The sequence below is a fragment of the Daphnia pulicaria genome, chromosome 7, assembly GCF_021234035.1.
Source record: "Daphnia pulicaria isolate SC F1-1A chromosome 7, SC_F0-13Bv2, whole genome shotgun sequence".
NCBI lineage: Eukaryota > Metazoa > Arthropoda > Branchiopoda > Diplostraca > Daphniidae > Daphnia > Daphnia pulicaria.
The window spans coordinates 2,603,202-2,619,048 of NC_060919.1; the positions used below are offsets into that span (position 1 = coordinate 2,603,202).

Genomic DNA, 15,847 nt, shown 5'->3' on the forward strand with positions numbered 1-15,847 from the left:
CGGCACAGCCTGGATGGCTAACCGAGGAATACGATTCATTTTAATGTGTTACACTACAGCTTCTACTGCATTCACGAGAAACCGAATTAGGATTCGTTAAAATTATTGAATCCAGAGTCTCCACCACCCTCCCTCTCCAAGACAAATAAGTTTCGACAACAACAAAACATGCATCAAACACTTTGCGAGGGTAGGCATGGACCTAGGGCCTGATATTCATTCTAATTGGAACGCCTTATTGACTCACAAAAAGGTTTTCGGTAACAATTTAAAAAAATTTCTAGGTATGAACTTCGCAGAATATGAAAGATATGGGTTGAAATAAACAAGATGCTCTACGGAAACGGAACAGCTTTTTTCAATGCTCACAGTCTCACACAACGTTTCCGTCGTTACTGAAAAATAAATCGGGGAATTCAAATTTGAACTGCAGCTTCCTATATTCTAAACTGATTTAAAATTGGAATTGAAGACGCAATAAATTGTATTGTTTCAAAATAAAAGCTCTTTCACGTCAGTGTGAAAATAACACGAAGCTGGCTGAACTAAAATTAAGGGTATCTTATTAAGCAGAAAACTTCTAAGCGCCATCTTCGATAACAAGGTGTGTTAACCAGTTAACCCCATTGCGTTTCCATGACGACGAGATAATTTAGGAAAAGTGTTCGTTTTCGCCAATCGATTAACCGGCTCAGCCAAAAGTGTTTTTTTTTAATTGATGTTTGTTACTGTAGGACTGCACAACGCAAGTCAATTAAGCTTTTTTCCACCCAGGCCGATCGAATTACTATTCTTAAATTTACACTTTCAACGAGATTCAGTCACATGAGATGAGAAATTGAGAACGAAAGTGTACGTTTACCGACGTTGGCTACAACTTGGCTTATTATACACAGAGTGAAAATGTTTGAGATCGGAAGGAAAACGGAGTTAAATGGTGATTAAAATATCTCCTTACCTTAAGTCTCCATGTGCGGTGGCCGTTTTCATTCCGTTGCAAGAAGGAACACACACGTCAGCACCTTCCGCCATTTTGACGCCTTTGTCTGACCCTTCCTCTTCTTATTGCTGCAGACATTTCCATCACAATAAGGCAGTTTAGTGACGATAGAAGCAGTATAGTTTGTCTCTACGCTTTTTCAATGGCGTGTAATTGTTTCACGAGAATTTTTAACTGTTTCAGCTGCATGATGAACTGTTTACAACGTTGACTAGACTTTTTTTACAGTGGTGATGTGTGTAAATAAAGAATTCGTGCAGACGACGACCCACTGAACTAATCACAGGTTGAAAATTCCCGGAAAATTCGAGGACGTCCAAAGATGATGTGCACCGTTATGCTTCCTGCTGGTAAGTAGCAATTAATCAAGTTCTCAAATAGAAATAGGCCCATGGTAACGTTATTCGAAGTAGAATCATAATCAGCCCCTCGTTTTTCATCTAGTGAGACGAGCTGAGCACAAAGTTTCTTCTTTCCAGTACCCAAACTTCCCAATCGTGGCTCAAGGCAGGCATCAAGGCAGGCCGTAACCGTAATGAAGTAACTATGTTGCACGTAATTGCTTGCCACCTATGTAGAAACTCATATAAGCGTAGCGTTCACCAGGTTTTCCTGTTTTTGGAACGTTCCTTATTATTTAGCTGCTACTTGCTGAGCTTTCTTTATTTTCTCTTAACTTGTGTACCTTATTAGGCCAACTAGGTAGGATGGAAATTCATTTTAAATCGGTAGCTAATTGCACCTTTTCACAGAACACCGGGAGAAAGCTGAGCAGAATGACTTTGAAGTTGGCTGATTGTTCTAACATCACACCGAAAAATTGAAAAGTTCTGAATCCTTCGTCCTTTCCCGCCACTAACGCGCTGTGCATACAGGAGGTTAGGAGCTGGTAATTGGCTTTTCAATCTTTCAAAGTTGTAGGGAAATCAACCCTTTGATTCTTTTCCCATTTTTTCCTCTCAATAACTTTCTTCAGAAAATTGATTGTTTTTTTTTTCTATTAACTACTTTGACAGCCATCACGAGTATAATAATAAAATAATATAATGTAAAATGTCATTAATATTAGCTAAATTAAAACAACCAAAACTGTGCTGTGAGGGAGAGGGAAGCAAATGCAGATTCCGGAAATGAATATCCACAAGCAAATGAAAGGATGGAATGTAGTCTAGAATGGATATTATTAATTATGTTTCACCTCCAGTCTTGGATTTTGAACTTGTAGCAATTGCAATTCGAATGTGTAGTAAACTTGTAATTCAAATTTAATTAGTTTCTTTGCGAATGTCGTCCAAAAGATGAGATTTTTACCTTTTATTTAGAATCTTGAGGAAAGATGCGGAGTATCTGAACCGGCGGTTCAAAGTCGCGAAATTCTTCTGCGTTTATTAGCATATATGCACAAGACATTGGCTCAGGGTCGATGGGATCATTTAGTAGATGCGCTGTACGTGGGGTACGTTTGTGAGTGGGTCTTGTACTCTTGCTGTACTTGCACTGCAGTATTGAAAATGGATCATACCAAAACGCCTCCATATGGGAAGGAATCATTCGCGCTCCATTAAATTTTCTATTTAGCCTCCCAAAAATTGTGACGTGGAAAATCCTACTTATAGACAAATATAAATAGAAACACAAGTCGCCATCTGATGTCAAGGCTTTCTCACTCACCACCGACTCACCAAGTAAAAAGAATGAGCCTATATAACGCGTTGCCAGGGGCTGGAAATTAACATACAAGACGTCAAATAAATGTGTGAGCGAAATCATTTTAGCCTTCAGGTTGGGGTTTATAGGGAGGAGTTTAGAAAACGATTTCTTGTGGTAGTTCCTTGTGGCCAGGCGAATTGGGAGGGAACACTATGATGGGTTTATAATGATGATCTCTTTCATTTTTACGCTGGAGGAAGAATCGAATGGAAGATTCGAGCGGAATTCAGGGTCGGAGTCCGAAGAGACGGATGACCTTAACGCATCAATCATTGCGACTGTGATTGCAATTGTATCGTGTACTTAATTATGCTTTGGTTATTTCTTTCTTTGAGCTATACGCAATGATTTCAAGATCCTTTCCCTATCATCTTTCATCGTTTTATTCAGATTATTGTTATATTTACCCCACGAGCCATCGAATAACTTTCATTGAGTGATAATTAGAGGGTAATTCAACATAGCCTTACATGGGTTCAATCGACTTCAACATACCATAGATAAAATGAGCGCAACAGTTGCGTGGATTTCTTGTGTGCACTTGACCGGGCTGTATATTATACCTTTCGGCTTGAATGTCTTGTGTATAGTGCCAGGAGGTTGAGCTATAGACTTGGAAGAAATATTCTGATATTGAAGTTGACCGCACTAGTATCCACATTTGAGACTTGATGGAATCAAAAAAATGAGATGACAAGTTATTAACTCGACTCCGGCAGAATTCAACAATCAGCATGTGTCCTCAGAGCAAAGTCAAATACAATTCAGGATTCAATTCGACAGACATTCTTCAAAGTGGATTCTAGTGCGCAAATGAAAAAGTAAAGTTTAGTAGTTTGAAACGTTAGTTGTTTACTCCAATAATTGATTCTTTTCATCACGATATTTAAATGTTGTCCAGCATGTTTCTAGGAACTATTTAAATCCGACAGAAGATGAGCTGTCGTCGCTTTCGATTCATCTGCCGGGCTAGAGTGCCACTGATGCTACTTGCCATTATTAGCGCCGTGATGGTAATCTTCACTGTGGCTCAACTATTTTGGCAGAATCAGCAGCAATCCTTGCCGCCACTTTCCGTGAAACCTTCGCCGCCTTTGACTTCAACTTTGTCCATCAGCAACAAATCGAAATTGAAAATCATTTTATATTGGAGCTCTTGGAGTTGGAAAATGGGCGACCAGCCATTAATCAAAGCCAAATGTCCGGTGACGGCTTGTTTGTTCACTCCCGATTTGACTCTGTTCAACCAGAGCGACGTCGTTGTACTATCCGTCGAGACGACGCCCGATTTCCTGGTCAACCGCTTGCCTCACCAGCGGTTCGTCTTCTTCGTCATGGAGTCGCCGGCCAACACCGTCGACATTCCCATGTTGCGAAACAACCGGACGCGCTACAACTACTTCAACTGGACCATGAGTTACCGCAGAGATTCGGACATTGTACTCCGCGATTTCTTGGGCGCCGTTGTATCCAAAAACAATTCAAACGACCAATATCCGCCCAGATTTGAAACTAATGTCTCACGTCGTCGGCAATACAACGGGAATACAACGAGGAAATTGTCTTCGGTCGAGGCTTTAAAACTTTTAGTCACGACGAGGGAAGACAGGAGGAGAAGGGCAGACCAAAATCCTTTTGTAGATGAATCACGTCATTATCCTTGGATCAAAAGTAAAACCAAATTGGTGGCCTGGTTCGTGTCGCACTGCGACACTCCCATCCAGCGAGAGGAATACGCCCGTCAACTCGGCCAGCATATTCCCGTCGACATTTACGGCAGGTGCGGGAAAGAGCAGCAGGTCACTTCCATTTGTGACTCGGCGGATGACCCGGCCAATTGCGAAGAAATCCGCGCACTTCGAGCCCAGTACAAATTTTATTTGGCGTTCGAGAACTCTTGGTGCCCGGATTACGTCACCGAAAAATTTTACCGAACGCTGCAGTTTGACACGGTGCCGATCGTTCTCGGTGGTGCGGAATACGATCGTTTCGCTCCGCCGCATTCGTTTATCAACGCCCTGGATTTCTCGTCGCCCAAACAACTGGCCGAGTATTTGTTGTTGTTAAACAGTTCGGAAGAGCTTTACGCCGGCTATTTTCAGTGGAAAAATCATTACCGAGTCTCTCTTCCGGCCATGGATGGCTGGTGTGATTTGTGCCGGATGGCTCACGATGAAACCCTTCCGGCCAAAGTCTACCCCGACATCAAGCAGTGGTGGATTGACGACGGGCCGTGTGAAAACGACAGGACCAATTATTTCTGATTGGATTTGTTATGTGTTTAATTTTATAGTTATTATAATATTATATGTAGTAAACGATTCGACTTCTTATTTAAGTGTAAAGGTATACATGAAATTTTATTTTCCAAAAATACACAAGTTATGTCGCTATAAATTGGTTGAATCTGTTGGCAGTGATTGGGCAATGTTCAGCCGCCAGGATGGCGTACAGCTGCCGCGTTCCCATCCGGATGGGCTCGTTGGACGAGAGGAAATTCCACAAATGGACACCGTAACTCGAATTGATCATGGAAAGCGACTGGCGAGACGCCTCCTCGAAATACAAATGCCAAAATGGTGGACCTATCGGACAGAAATGTTTGTAAGACAAAAGGCTGACATCCGGGCACACGGAAGATTTCCTCTTGATTCGACCAGCAGTGCCGTTATTGCTGCTGCATAGTCGAATGTAGACGTTAGTTAGCGCTGTAGGACCATGCAAATAATAATCCTCCGGATCATATTCAGCTGCAAGATACTGGATAAGTTCCTTGATGAGTCGATGTCCAGGCTCAAAGTGAATGACGCCGTTGTTCAACTGTTTCCCGTCAGCACCTTCGACCAGCAAGACATTGTGCAACAGTTTCTCGTCCAGCGGCTTCAACACGACGTAGTCCAGGTCCATGTAGAGGCCACCGTGTCTGTACAGGGAGACGAGCCGGATGTAATCGGAGAGATGGGCCGTCCGGAATCGACTGTCTCGCCACTCGCCATTCTCGTACCACTTCTGCAACGGTGAGCCGCTAAAGTAATTGCCATTGTCCACCAAAAAGACGGCCACGTTGGCGTAGTGATCTTTGAGAATGTCCATCCAGGGGCCAGTTGAATCGTCCAGGCGGTCACCAGAGATGAGAAGTTGGACGGGTCTGCCGGAATTGTGTTTCGCCACCGATTCAATGGCGCAACATTGTCGGAAGTTGAGGTTTCCTCGGCCGCTCGTCTCGTGGAAAAAGATTCGCCGACCATCGGCGTTGATGTTGACACTTTGCTGGCGATGATTGGATGGAATAATCAAGTAATAGACTATTAGCAATGTGACGAGTGTGGTAATAACTATTTTTGCGACATCTTTGCACGTTTTTCTTAACCGCAATCTAATGGGGAATGTAAGCATCGTGAACAACAGTCGACTATTATTGGGCAGAACTTTTTAGAACGAATTGCACTGGAGGAGTTTTTCCTTTACAACTAAAAAAAAGGCCGCAAGCTACTGAGGCCGGAGAAATGAAAGTTAGATTTATAATTAAGAATGAAATTGAGATGCTTTGGCTACAGTCAACGGACAATGAATTTGAGCTAGAGCCCCCAAAATGCTATCCGTTGCTAAAAACGGACGCTGTCTATTCGCCTTTTCCGAATTCCACAAATGAACGCCGTAGCTTCTTTTAATTTGAGATAAAATGCCATTCGTCGAATTGCTCAACTTGTCGTAGAGAACGTCAGAAAATGGCCTCTCGATCAGGAAGAAGAAATTAGACGAGAGGAGATTGATGTCCTTGCAAGTGTTGGACGACGGGTCTCCTTGAATTATTGCGCAGGAAGAATGCATCAAGAAACTGACGGCTTGCGAGCCGTGAAAAACCATTTCCGATGGGTCGTATTCTTCGGCCATCAACCGCATCATTTGAACCGTCAGCCAGTGGCCGCGTTCCAAATGCATTACACCGTTGCTAATGACTCCCATGTCGGAACTGTCGTAAGACAAGCAGTTGCGGAAATGATCGCCCTGGTAAGCTTTGAGAGTCAGGATGTCCGTGTCCAGGTAGAGTCCGCCTCCCTTGTTGAGCGTCAGGATGCGGATGTAGTCGGACAGGTGAGCGACTTGGTATGGGCTCTTGAGCCATTGGCCCTTTTCGTACCAATCTTGCAATGGGCTTCCAGCAAAGTAATGATCCTCGTTGACTAAAATGGCAGCCACGTTAGGGTATTGCGAAAGGACCTCTAACCAGGGTGGCCTGTAAAACGTTGATGTCGAGGGAAAAGGACTAGACGATTCATCACTGCCAGCAGTCGATCTCGGTCGGAGAAAGAGTTGGACGAGTCGGTCGTGATTGTGTTTGGCTGCCGATTCCACGGCACAGCACTGCTGCCAATTCAGATCGGCTTTACCGCTCGTTTCGTGGAAGAAAATGCGCCGATCGATCAAGTTTGCGGGTATGTTGCTGTCCAGTGGTTTCCATTGACTGGGCAGAATATCGTTCTGCATGACTAGACCATCTGCATCAGCTGGTGATGAAACGAGGAAATCGCCAACGCACAGCACTTTGTGTTTAATACTAGCGAAACTTGGAGTTCGGATGCTGAAATGTGCCAAAACTATCAGGAACACTAAAAGAACGGAACGAAAAAACAGTCTGAACAATTTCTTTGGGGTCAACATGTCCGTTGAATCCTGCGAAATTTTTTAGGTAATCCTAACACGACCAGGGTTTAAACGACAGCAATCTACAACTATTGAATCTTCTTCTAGTTGAAGATAAGACGTCTCTCGTCCGTGCCCTTTCATACCAAAGAAAATCATTTGGCGATTTATTTTATTATTTTTGCTTTCGGCAGCCGCAACATTTCCTTACGGGGGACTTACCAAGGGGGCGGAGTGATGGTTGATGTAGTGCATGACACGCCCAATCAACGATGTGCTGGAGTGAAATCAATATACAGTATTAAGCAAGCGTAAAATGTAGCATTGTAAAATCAATGTATTAGAATTAGCGCAATGAATTCAACGGAAATAAATCAAGATTATTTTGAACGTCGTATTCAATTGATGAGTTGATTATACCTGACGAGGTAATCATATTCTAAAAGTTGCTCGTCCTTAACTGGATGGAAGGAAATTGTTTGGTTCGAGCAACAATCGATTCCCTTGTTGTTTTAAAAAATGGTCTCATTATAACAACTAATGTCGGACTGTCTGTGTTATATAACAATTACCAATTTCGATGGGAAGAAGGCGCGAAGGGTTGCCTGATAATCAAAAGGGCGGTAGAGGTTGTGAAGACTCAACTGAAGAAATCTTTCGGCGCCGTTGCAATCTCGGGTGTCACCAAAAATGACGTCGAATACCTCGAGGCACATAGCTATACAATCAGCACTATATCAAGAATTAATCTTTTATTATTTTTCCAAAATATTTTCTAACCGAGATAAGAATCTTCTTCTCCATTGTGGCCGCTGATGCACATATCGAACCCGTTATTATAAACGTGTTCGACGAATATCCGTATGGTCTCTCTAGTCATTACGTAACCTGTTAATTAAAAATAATAATTCGCATGATACATAATCCAGCAAGCGGAAATTGGTTGGCGCAAGTATATATACCGGCTCCGCCTCCAAAATATCCTTTGAGGAGTCGATTGTGGGCGAATCGCGAACCGAGAAAATGCGGCAAGGAAATGTCATGAGACATAAGGAACTGCCTCAAATTATCCACGACAACATACCTGAAAAAAAAAAGAATAAATCTAATAGAATCAAATGTGACAGCTGAATAGCTATATAGTGTCATTGAGAGGTGAGAGTCTATTATATACGTGTCATCATCAGCTTTAATAAACCAATCGGCCTCGTTTAAGTGGTTCTCGTAAATATATTTCAACCCTTCGGATGTCTTTCCCCACAAAGTGCTGTAGGCATCTTCGACTGGCAGACCAATCGCTGGAATTGAAGCATCTGCAACTTATTGACTAATTAATAACATTTAAACAACTGAAGATTTTTTTTTTTTTTTTAAATGATGTATACCTGCTTGTGAACTTAGAAAGAGCAACACGTCGCATTGTTTGCCCCAAGTCTTCTGAATCAGCTGGGCTCGAAACTTACTTTTAGCAGATATGGGAATCCAGCAGAGAATTCGATGCTGCTGGATTGGCGGACTAGCGGAATGAGTTATTACATCCCCAATTGAAACTGCAGTGCGGTTGAGCGGTAGAAACCTTCCGATAAGGGAACAGCAACCGAGGAACACAGTAACAATCCACCAGTAGCGTAAACAAGATAAACTCAAATTGATTTTGAAAAATCGCATCTTCATCTTAGTATATGAGATGTTTATTTGTTCACAAAAATAATTTACAGTCCGATTCTTTTGTCGGAATAAGGTTTGGGTCGGAGCAACTGCATCAATCAAAAATAGAAAACTTCTTAACGTGGTATTTGATGCTGCTGGCAGTTTCGTGGACTCGGTGTAACTACTTCTACGAAGGCAAAAGGGGCGGAGTGTTTTTAAATTTGAGTGTTTAATGCGTGATCTTGAGCTTGAGTGTAATTTACTGGAGGCGTGCATCTATATAGTTTGAGAAGAAATTTCTGGTTTCCACTGAAGAATACTACAACTTATAGTGTTTACAATTCAGACTTGAAATAGAATCAACAGAAAATGTGGCAAAAACTAACTTGAAAATTCACGTCATCATGTCAACTTACTGGAACGTGAGAGGAGTCTTCATCAGCAAATCGATTCCTTTTGTGATAATGTTTACAGTGGTGCTGCTGGCGATAACTTTTCATTTCAACAGGATTTTTAGAATAGCCTCTAGAGACGAACAGGACGTTTCACCAATGTGCACGGATGGAATCCTTGACGGAATTCAGTACAGCAGTGAGCAAACGAACCGAGGTTTTTTAAGTGTAAGACAACGGCAGTCATGTCGACTTCATCACTACAAGTTAGAAGATACTGTGTCGTGTTTAGATGGGCTATCCGCCAGTAAGAACGACGATAATTCCTCGTTGGCGCTAGTGAAGAATGGACGCCGGAATAAATTCCACATCGCTTTCGTCGGTGATTCCAGAGTGCGCATTCTGTACCTCAGTTTCATCAAAGTAAAATCAAATTTCCTATCATATTACCATCATCCGCTCATCAATAATTGTGTGTGATTTATTAATTCAGTTGTTTCCGGATTACGACCGCCAATCGGACATCGACCCAACGGCTAGGCACAAGGACGCCGATGTGATCAGTTCGTTGTTTGGCGATTTGATAGTCAGTTTCCGTTGGCGTCCGCTGATCGCCGGAAGAGTGGTCGATGACCTCCACCGATGGATTGCTATACTTCAGGGTCGTGTTGTTGTTCAAGGCCAGAACCATAACAGCAGTGATTATCCGCCTGACGTCCTTCTACTTGGAATGGCGTCATGGGACATTTTGCAGCAAGAAGGAGACGACCATCTTTGGTATGAGAAGGGGCTCGAGGATCTCGTTCCACTTTTCCAGGAATTTATTTCACCCAGTCAAAACCCAGGCAGGGGATTTTCCAGTGACGATGTCGACGCCCGCAAAATCATTTGGCTAAACCAATACACGACATTTGATTTCTTTGCCGGCAACGACGGAGCCAATCGCGTCATATTTAAAGAGAAGCTGCAACTTTGCAACCAAATCGCCCGCCGAATCCTGAGGTAAGAATCTAAATTTTTATCAATTTGTACCTGAAACGTCAAATCATAAACAGGGGAAGTGGTGTAGCAGTGTGGGATTCGAGTGACGTGATCGCCGAGGAAGCCGTTCGTGCGTGCAAACTTCATCATCGATTCGAGCGCGTCAAAGATTTCATGAGCGTCGCCTACATCAACTGCAAGGATTACATTCACGCCGGTTACGTGGCGTTGCAGCAGATGACTCAGTTTCTCTACAATGACTTGTGCAACAAGGAATTTGACATGAATTGAATTCATTGTTTTAATGTATCGTTTCTTTATTATTGTAATGCGACAATTTCCTGATGTTTGTTTTCGAGTTTGACCACAAAAGTTGATGGATTTGAACCTTTAATAGGACTATATAATTATTCAAACCTTTGCTGGATTTTCCAAAATATGACGTTTAATTAAAAAAAAATTATTTTTAAAGCTGTGTGCTATTATATTCTTCAAAATATTTCTGGAATGATGGAAAAAATGAGAGGGCAATGATCTCGAACCAGCCGTTTGTACGGATGTTTCTCGTTCTTGTAGATTGGGTCATCTTTGTTCATCCTGTTCCAAAGGTGGACACCCACAACGTCCTCCGTTAGCCAACTGATGGGCATTTCTTCCGTTTCGTTGGCCATTGGTTCATCGAATAATTTTTGCATCTCGAAGTGATGGACTGGATGAAACGACGGTCCCGGAAGGACATTAAATCCAGGACAGGTGACGTATTCTAGCGATTTATGGTCCTCGGAGTTGCACCACTTTTTCAAGACGCGGAAAATCAAAGCAGGTCCGTTGTTACCCCACAAGTCTGGCCTATTAACAAGAATAATTATAGACCGTTTATACGTGCCATTGGAAGGTCTCGAGACATTTTCACTTAAGTTAAAACTGATCTAGCGAAATACTGATCCACCAAGTTAAAAAACGAATATATTAAACAGATATCACATTTACTATATAATTACCTGAAGTTGGTGACAAAGTCTTTGATGGCAAGTTCAATGAACCGATGTTTTGCATCCGCATGAATCACATTGTTGTTGACAATTTCGCGGTCGACGGCGGCAACGAAATTGCGATAGGACGTGACGGGGCGCACAGAAATGACGTCAAGATCAAAATAATAACCACCGAATTTGTAAACGGTCAGCAATCGGAGCGCGTTACTCAGATTGTTGACGTGATACGTTCCTTTACGCCAATCTGTGCACTGGTACCAATGCTCCATCAGTGTTCCGGCCATGTATTCATCCACCTTGATGTCGATAAGTTGGACGTTGGCGTAGTTCTCCATGAGTTGCTGCACGGTATCGAGATCGGCGTTGATTTTCACATCCGTAAAAAGTATACGTTGACTTTTGAATTCGGATTATGCAAGGCAAGGGACTCGACGGCGCAAGCCTGTCGATAACTGAGCGCACCGTTGCCCGACGTTTCTATGAAAAAGGCTTTGTCTTTATCTTGACCAGAACTGGATTTTGTGCTGAAGTAGCTTTTAAGCGGCTGTGCACATGGCAAAGTGCAACTCGGTCGGCCACAAATGTCCGCAGTCTGATTGGGGAGCTGACAGCAGGTTGCTCGATCAACCTCCGGAGTGTCACGAGTGGTAGGCCTATTTGTCTGAATACAAACAATTGTTCGTTATACGTTCATAAACATCACCTGGAATTACTGACTGGAAATATAACACATAGTCCATGAATTAATGAGGACAATATTGATGGAACCTTCTTGATCTTCTTGATAAACTTACTTGGTTACACTGAAGGATCCACTGGATTAAAATGATAAAACAAGTGCTGCCAATCAGATAAAGCAATTTTACAAAGGGGCGTCCGAGAAAGAGTTGAAAACTTAAACGGTAAGTTGGATACTTGGTATTAAAGGGAAATATGACACTGGAAATTCGAGATGTTGTGGAGTTCCTTAAAAGCCCCATGGTATGGTCTGACTTTCCTGTGTATTATCAACAATTTGATGATTTTCTTTTGTCAATAAATGTACCGATTTTCTACCCCGGAAATTTCCCGTCTTAGCTAGATGTTGAATGACGATATCTTGCCTATGCAATTATTGTCGGAAGACTCCATCACAAATATTTTTGGGTTTTGGCTAAGGCTTAATTTAATAAATTGGTGCTTCAAACACTGAGAGATAGAGTCGAGACCTAATAACTGTTCCCGAGAATGCTCAATGACTAATACAGAATAGCTGACAAATTTATTCGGTTTTCATCGCTGAAATACTACAGCTACAATTCAAACAGACCAATCAGATTCAAGCAATACAACTCATTTATAGGGCCCACAACTTTTCACCTCGAGTTAGATTTAAAAAAAAAAACGATGATCCTTGCTATGCGATTCCAGGAAAACCCGATGATATAATCTAACGACCGACATAGAATAAATATGCGTGCAAGGCGGTGCAAGGCAATTATTTTATTATACAAGGATCTTGTCTAATACGCACTGTACGTTCTATTCATGCATGCTCATGAGCGATGGCCCGTCCCTCAAAAAGAATTCAGTTGAAAACCCTATAGGCTACTCACTTTTTTGCTATGCATCACTATACGCATAGATGGGAAGTTCACCTTGAAGTTCATCATAGGTGCTGTTACTAGCCAGGTTATTATGCACGTGTCGGTTGTTATTTGTCGATCAGAGAACCTACGCTGGTCTTTCGAAAGGCAATTCCTACATTTACCCGTCTATAGGGTTACAAGCGGGTACAAGATAATCTAGATTTTAGGAGAAAAAAACTCTTGAGTCGCCGTGGGCTTCGGCAAGTATTCTAGGCCTAAATCTACCTCTTCATGGACACGGGTTGCCCCTTCGATAGCATTATAATCATGGATTAATGTAAGAAGCTCCCACTAAAAAGTTCAACAATATGTATGTGTAGGATTAATCCTAATAATATACTTCATTTTTTGTCTCAAATTTTCGCAGACATTCGACATAAGTTCGATGACGCAATCGATTGGCGTTGACGTAATCTGATGTTAATAAAATAATAACCAATATTTGAAAAAGTCACTGACTGGACTGATTCCACAGAACGCCAATCCTGACTTCGGTAATAATTGTCGCCAAGTTTTCAAAGGCGCCATCTTGTCCGCTGAATTCTTCTCCGTGTTAGTTTGACTCGTACTTATGTTGTATTACTGCAATCTTGGTTTGCCTAGTAAAATTGTCAAACTACTAGCATATGGACGTGATTTAGCGTGCTGCTTGTATAAGCCATGCCAATAAAGCTCTAACCTTGAAAACGTGGATATACTCTACCCATTATATCCTTGGGCTTGAATGTAATATCAATTACTCGAAGTTCTATAACTAGGCCTAGTTTGGAAGGGTGTGTACAATGTGGAGTGGTAGCACCATCACTCAATGACCCCTTATTGGCCGCCATAGTATTTTCAAGTTTGTGTATACGTGTCAGACCAACAGCAAGGCCAGGTGTTTTGACGAATAGCCTAATCACCATGCCATAATAAGAAGGTCTAAACAAAATAACGTGGTCTATAAAGGCAATTTTAAAGACACATCTTTCCTCGTTAATGGCATTATTATTGCAAAGGATGTGCAGGGAAGATGAATTATTTTAATATTTCTTTGACCTTGAAACAGACTTACATTGCGTTTGTTCCTTAGATATAATTATTTTAGATTCAATGACTCTTAAGACCCCCCCCCCCCTTTCGCAATAATCAACTTTGTCTTTTTGTTCTTATATGTTTCTTGAATCGAATGTTCGAATATTGTTCGATCGGGTGGTAACGTTTGATCACATAGTAGGTTTCAATTAAAGTTCAACAACGTCAAACGTTCTCTGATTAAAAATATGATATTTGATATTATTGATGTCGAAAGAGTAGACCAGGCAATTGTTGTTGACGGGTGCAATCATTTTGTCCAGGCAAACCGCTTTGCGGCCGTCCTGTGGAAGCCATCATGCCACGAAAGATGTCAACCCAAAATCCAAGATCGAAGGCTATAACGCTTTAACAAGCATCAAGTCGTATAGGTAGTGTTTCAGTGTAAACAGCGAGTTGCTTTTATCGAATCATCAAGTAATTTTACGGCTGCTTCTGATCTATACTTCTACTACTTTCCACGTATACAAAGACATGTATTTTAAAATTGATGCTTTCGTTGATAGATTGAGAGTTTCCAACGTACAGCATAAGCGAAGACAAAGCTATAAAAAGCGTTATTGTTCGGAAAATACTACGGTATACAATATCCTACATTATAACGATTAATTATGTGATAATCGATATTGACGACTTCGGAAGGCAAAGGATATCATCAAACCACCACTTGGCAATGTCTTGGTAACTTTTAGACGTTTGGTTAGCATCCGGATGATTGAGTTTCTCGCAAAGGGAACACCAGCCGTCAAACGGCTGTCGATCCACAATCCAGTCCTTCTTCCATTCCAAATACCTGGCGTAGAGCTTGGGATTTTGATCCAGTAGGAAGAGGTAATCGGCCAGGTCTTTCGGCGACTGGAAATCGGCAGCGTGGATGAACGAATACGGTGGGGCGTAGGCGGAATAATCGGAGCCCCCGTAAACGATGGGCACGGCGCCAACTTGGAGAGCCCGGTAGAATTTCTCCGTGACGTAATCGGGGCAGAAGCTATTTTCCGCTGCGATGTAGAATTTGTAATCGCCAATAATCTTGTCGCACTCAAGGCTCTTCCAAGGTTGACAATCCAGCCCTTTGATTCCGCATTCGCCATAGACGTCGATCGACGGATAGAATTCAAACAGTTGGCGGAAGAAATTCTCGCGGCGGCTTTGAGTCCAGCACTTGGAGACGAACCAGGCGATTTTCTTTGTTTTCTTACTCACCAAATGATCATCACTCCTCCCACTGCTATTAGTGTTATTCATTAGCGTTTCTAGGAACACTGCCGGATCAGGCGGCAATAATCCCGGAGCCAATTGGACAGGCAAAGTCTCTCTGTCTAATATCGACGAAGTCCTATTCTTCCGTCGTAAAATTCCGTACGGTTGGGGTGAATAAACATCCGAGTCCCGACGGTAAGTCATCGTCCAGTTGAAAAATCCTTCACGAGCCGCTGGATGCTGGAAAACGGGATAAATCCTGCCGGATGTTTCGGCTTCGTAAAACAGGAACACGTAACGTTGGTGAGGATTCCTGTGCGGAGGCACGTCGCCGACCGGATCGTAGTTGATGGGGTGGAAGAGAAGAGCGTCGCTGTCGTTGAGGAAATTTCGGTCGTCTGTCGTCATGCAGTTGGTGACGCGACATCCGGCCCGGACGAACGGCTCCTGCCCCATACCGAAATCGAAATCTTTCCAGTGAAAGAAAGTCGTCCAAAATAGAATCCTTTTCATTTTTTGACTTGGTGGTGTAGGCGGCAAATTTGAAATCGGCTTATCAGAATCAAGTTGCTG

At 42.4% G+C, this 15,847-nt stretch overlaps 7 protein-coding genes across 9 annotated transcripts in view; 2 read left to right on the top strand and 5 right to left on the bottom strand.

Moving 5' to 3' along the window:
* Positions 1-15,847, bottom strand: part of LOC124349621 (LIM homeobox transcription factor 1-alpha-like) — a 947,038-nt gene that overhangs the window by 704,450 nt on the left and 226,741 nt on the right. The gene's annotated exons all lie outside the window — the stretch shown is intronic.
* LOC124349708 (3-galactosyl-N-acetylglucosaminide 4-alpha-L-fucosyltransferase FUT3-like) lies at positions 2,806-4,982 on the top strand. Of its 2 annotated transcripts, none has more exons than XM_046800506.1 (2): positions 2,806-3,531; positions 3,612-4,982. In XM_046800506.1, the coding sequence occupies exon 2, from the start codon at positions 3,646-3,648 to the stop codon at positions 4,972-4,974; it is 1,329 nt and encodes a 442-aa protein (XP_046656462.1). In that variant the 5' UTR covers positions 2,806-3,531; positions 3,612-3,645; the 3' UTR covers positions 4,975-4,982. The 2 variants fall into 2 exon arrangements, with proteins under 2 accessions (XP_046656462.1, XP_046656463.1); XM_046800507.1 differs by having other exon boundaries at positions 3,623-4,982.
* On the bottom strand, positions 5,093-6,106 carry LOC124348479 (lactosylceramide 4-alpha-galactosyltransferase-like). Its single transcript, XM_046798703.1, has one exon. It carries the CDS (start codon positions 6,104-6,106, stop codon positions 5,093-5,095), a length of 1,014 nt encoding a protein of 337 aa, XP_046654659.1.
* Positions 6,236-7,198, bottom strand: LOC124348480 (lactosylceramide 4-alpha-galactosyltransferase-like). Its single transcript, XM_046798704.1, has one exon. The coding sequence runs from the start codon at positions 7,196-7,198 to the stop codon at positions 6,236-6,238; it is 963 nt and encodes a 320-aa protein (XP_046654660.1).
* On the bottom strand, positions 7,710-9,280 carry LOC124349742 (glycoprotein-N-acetylgalactosamine 3-beta-galactosyltransferase 1-like). 2 transcript variants are annotated; one of them, XM_046800562.1, is made up of 6 exons: positions 8,740-9,280; positions 8,529-8,667; positions 8,317-8,438; positions 8,135-8,242; positions 7,927-8,072; positions 7,710-7,857 (listed from the first exon to the last, which is right to left on the bottom strand). In XM_046800562.1, the coding sequence occupies exons 1-6, from the start codon at positions 9,278-9,280 to the stop codon at positions 7,753-7,755; spliced, it is 1,161 nt and encodes a 386-aa protein (XP_046656518.1). In that variant the 3' UTR covers positions 7,710-7,752. The 2 variants fall into 2 exon arrangements, with proteins under 2 accessions (XP_046656518.1, XP_046656517.1); XM_046800561.1 differs by having other exon boundaries at positions 8,317-8,667.
* Positions 9,409-10,732, top strand: LOC124349807 (N-acetylneuraminate 9-O-acetyltransferase-like). Its single transcript, XM_046800659.1, has 3 exons — positions 9,409-9,819; positions 9,890-10,398; positions 10,452-10,732. The coding sequence occupies exons 1-3, from the start codon at positions 9,409-9,411 to the stop codon at positions 10,666-10,668; spliced, it is 1,137 nt and encodes a 378-aa protein (XP_046656615.1). The 3' UTR covers positions 10,669-10,732.
* Positions 14,684-15,730, bottom strand: LOC124348485 (alpha-(1,3)-fucosyltransferase C-like). Its single transcript, XM_046798705.1, has one exon. It carries the CDS (start codon positions 15,728-15,730, stop codon positions 14,684-14,686), a length of 1,047 nt encoding a protein of 348 aa, XP_046654661.1.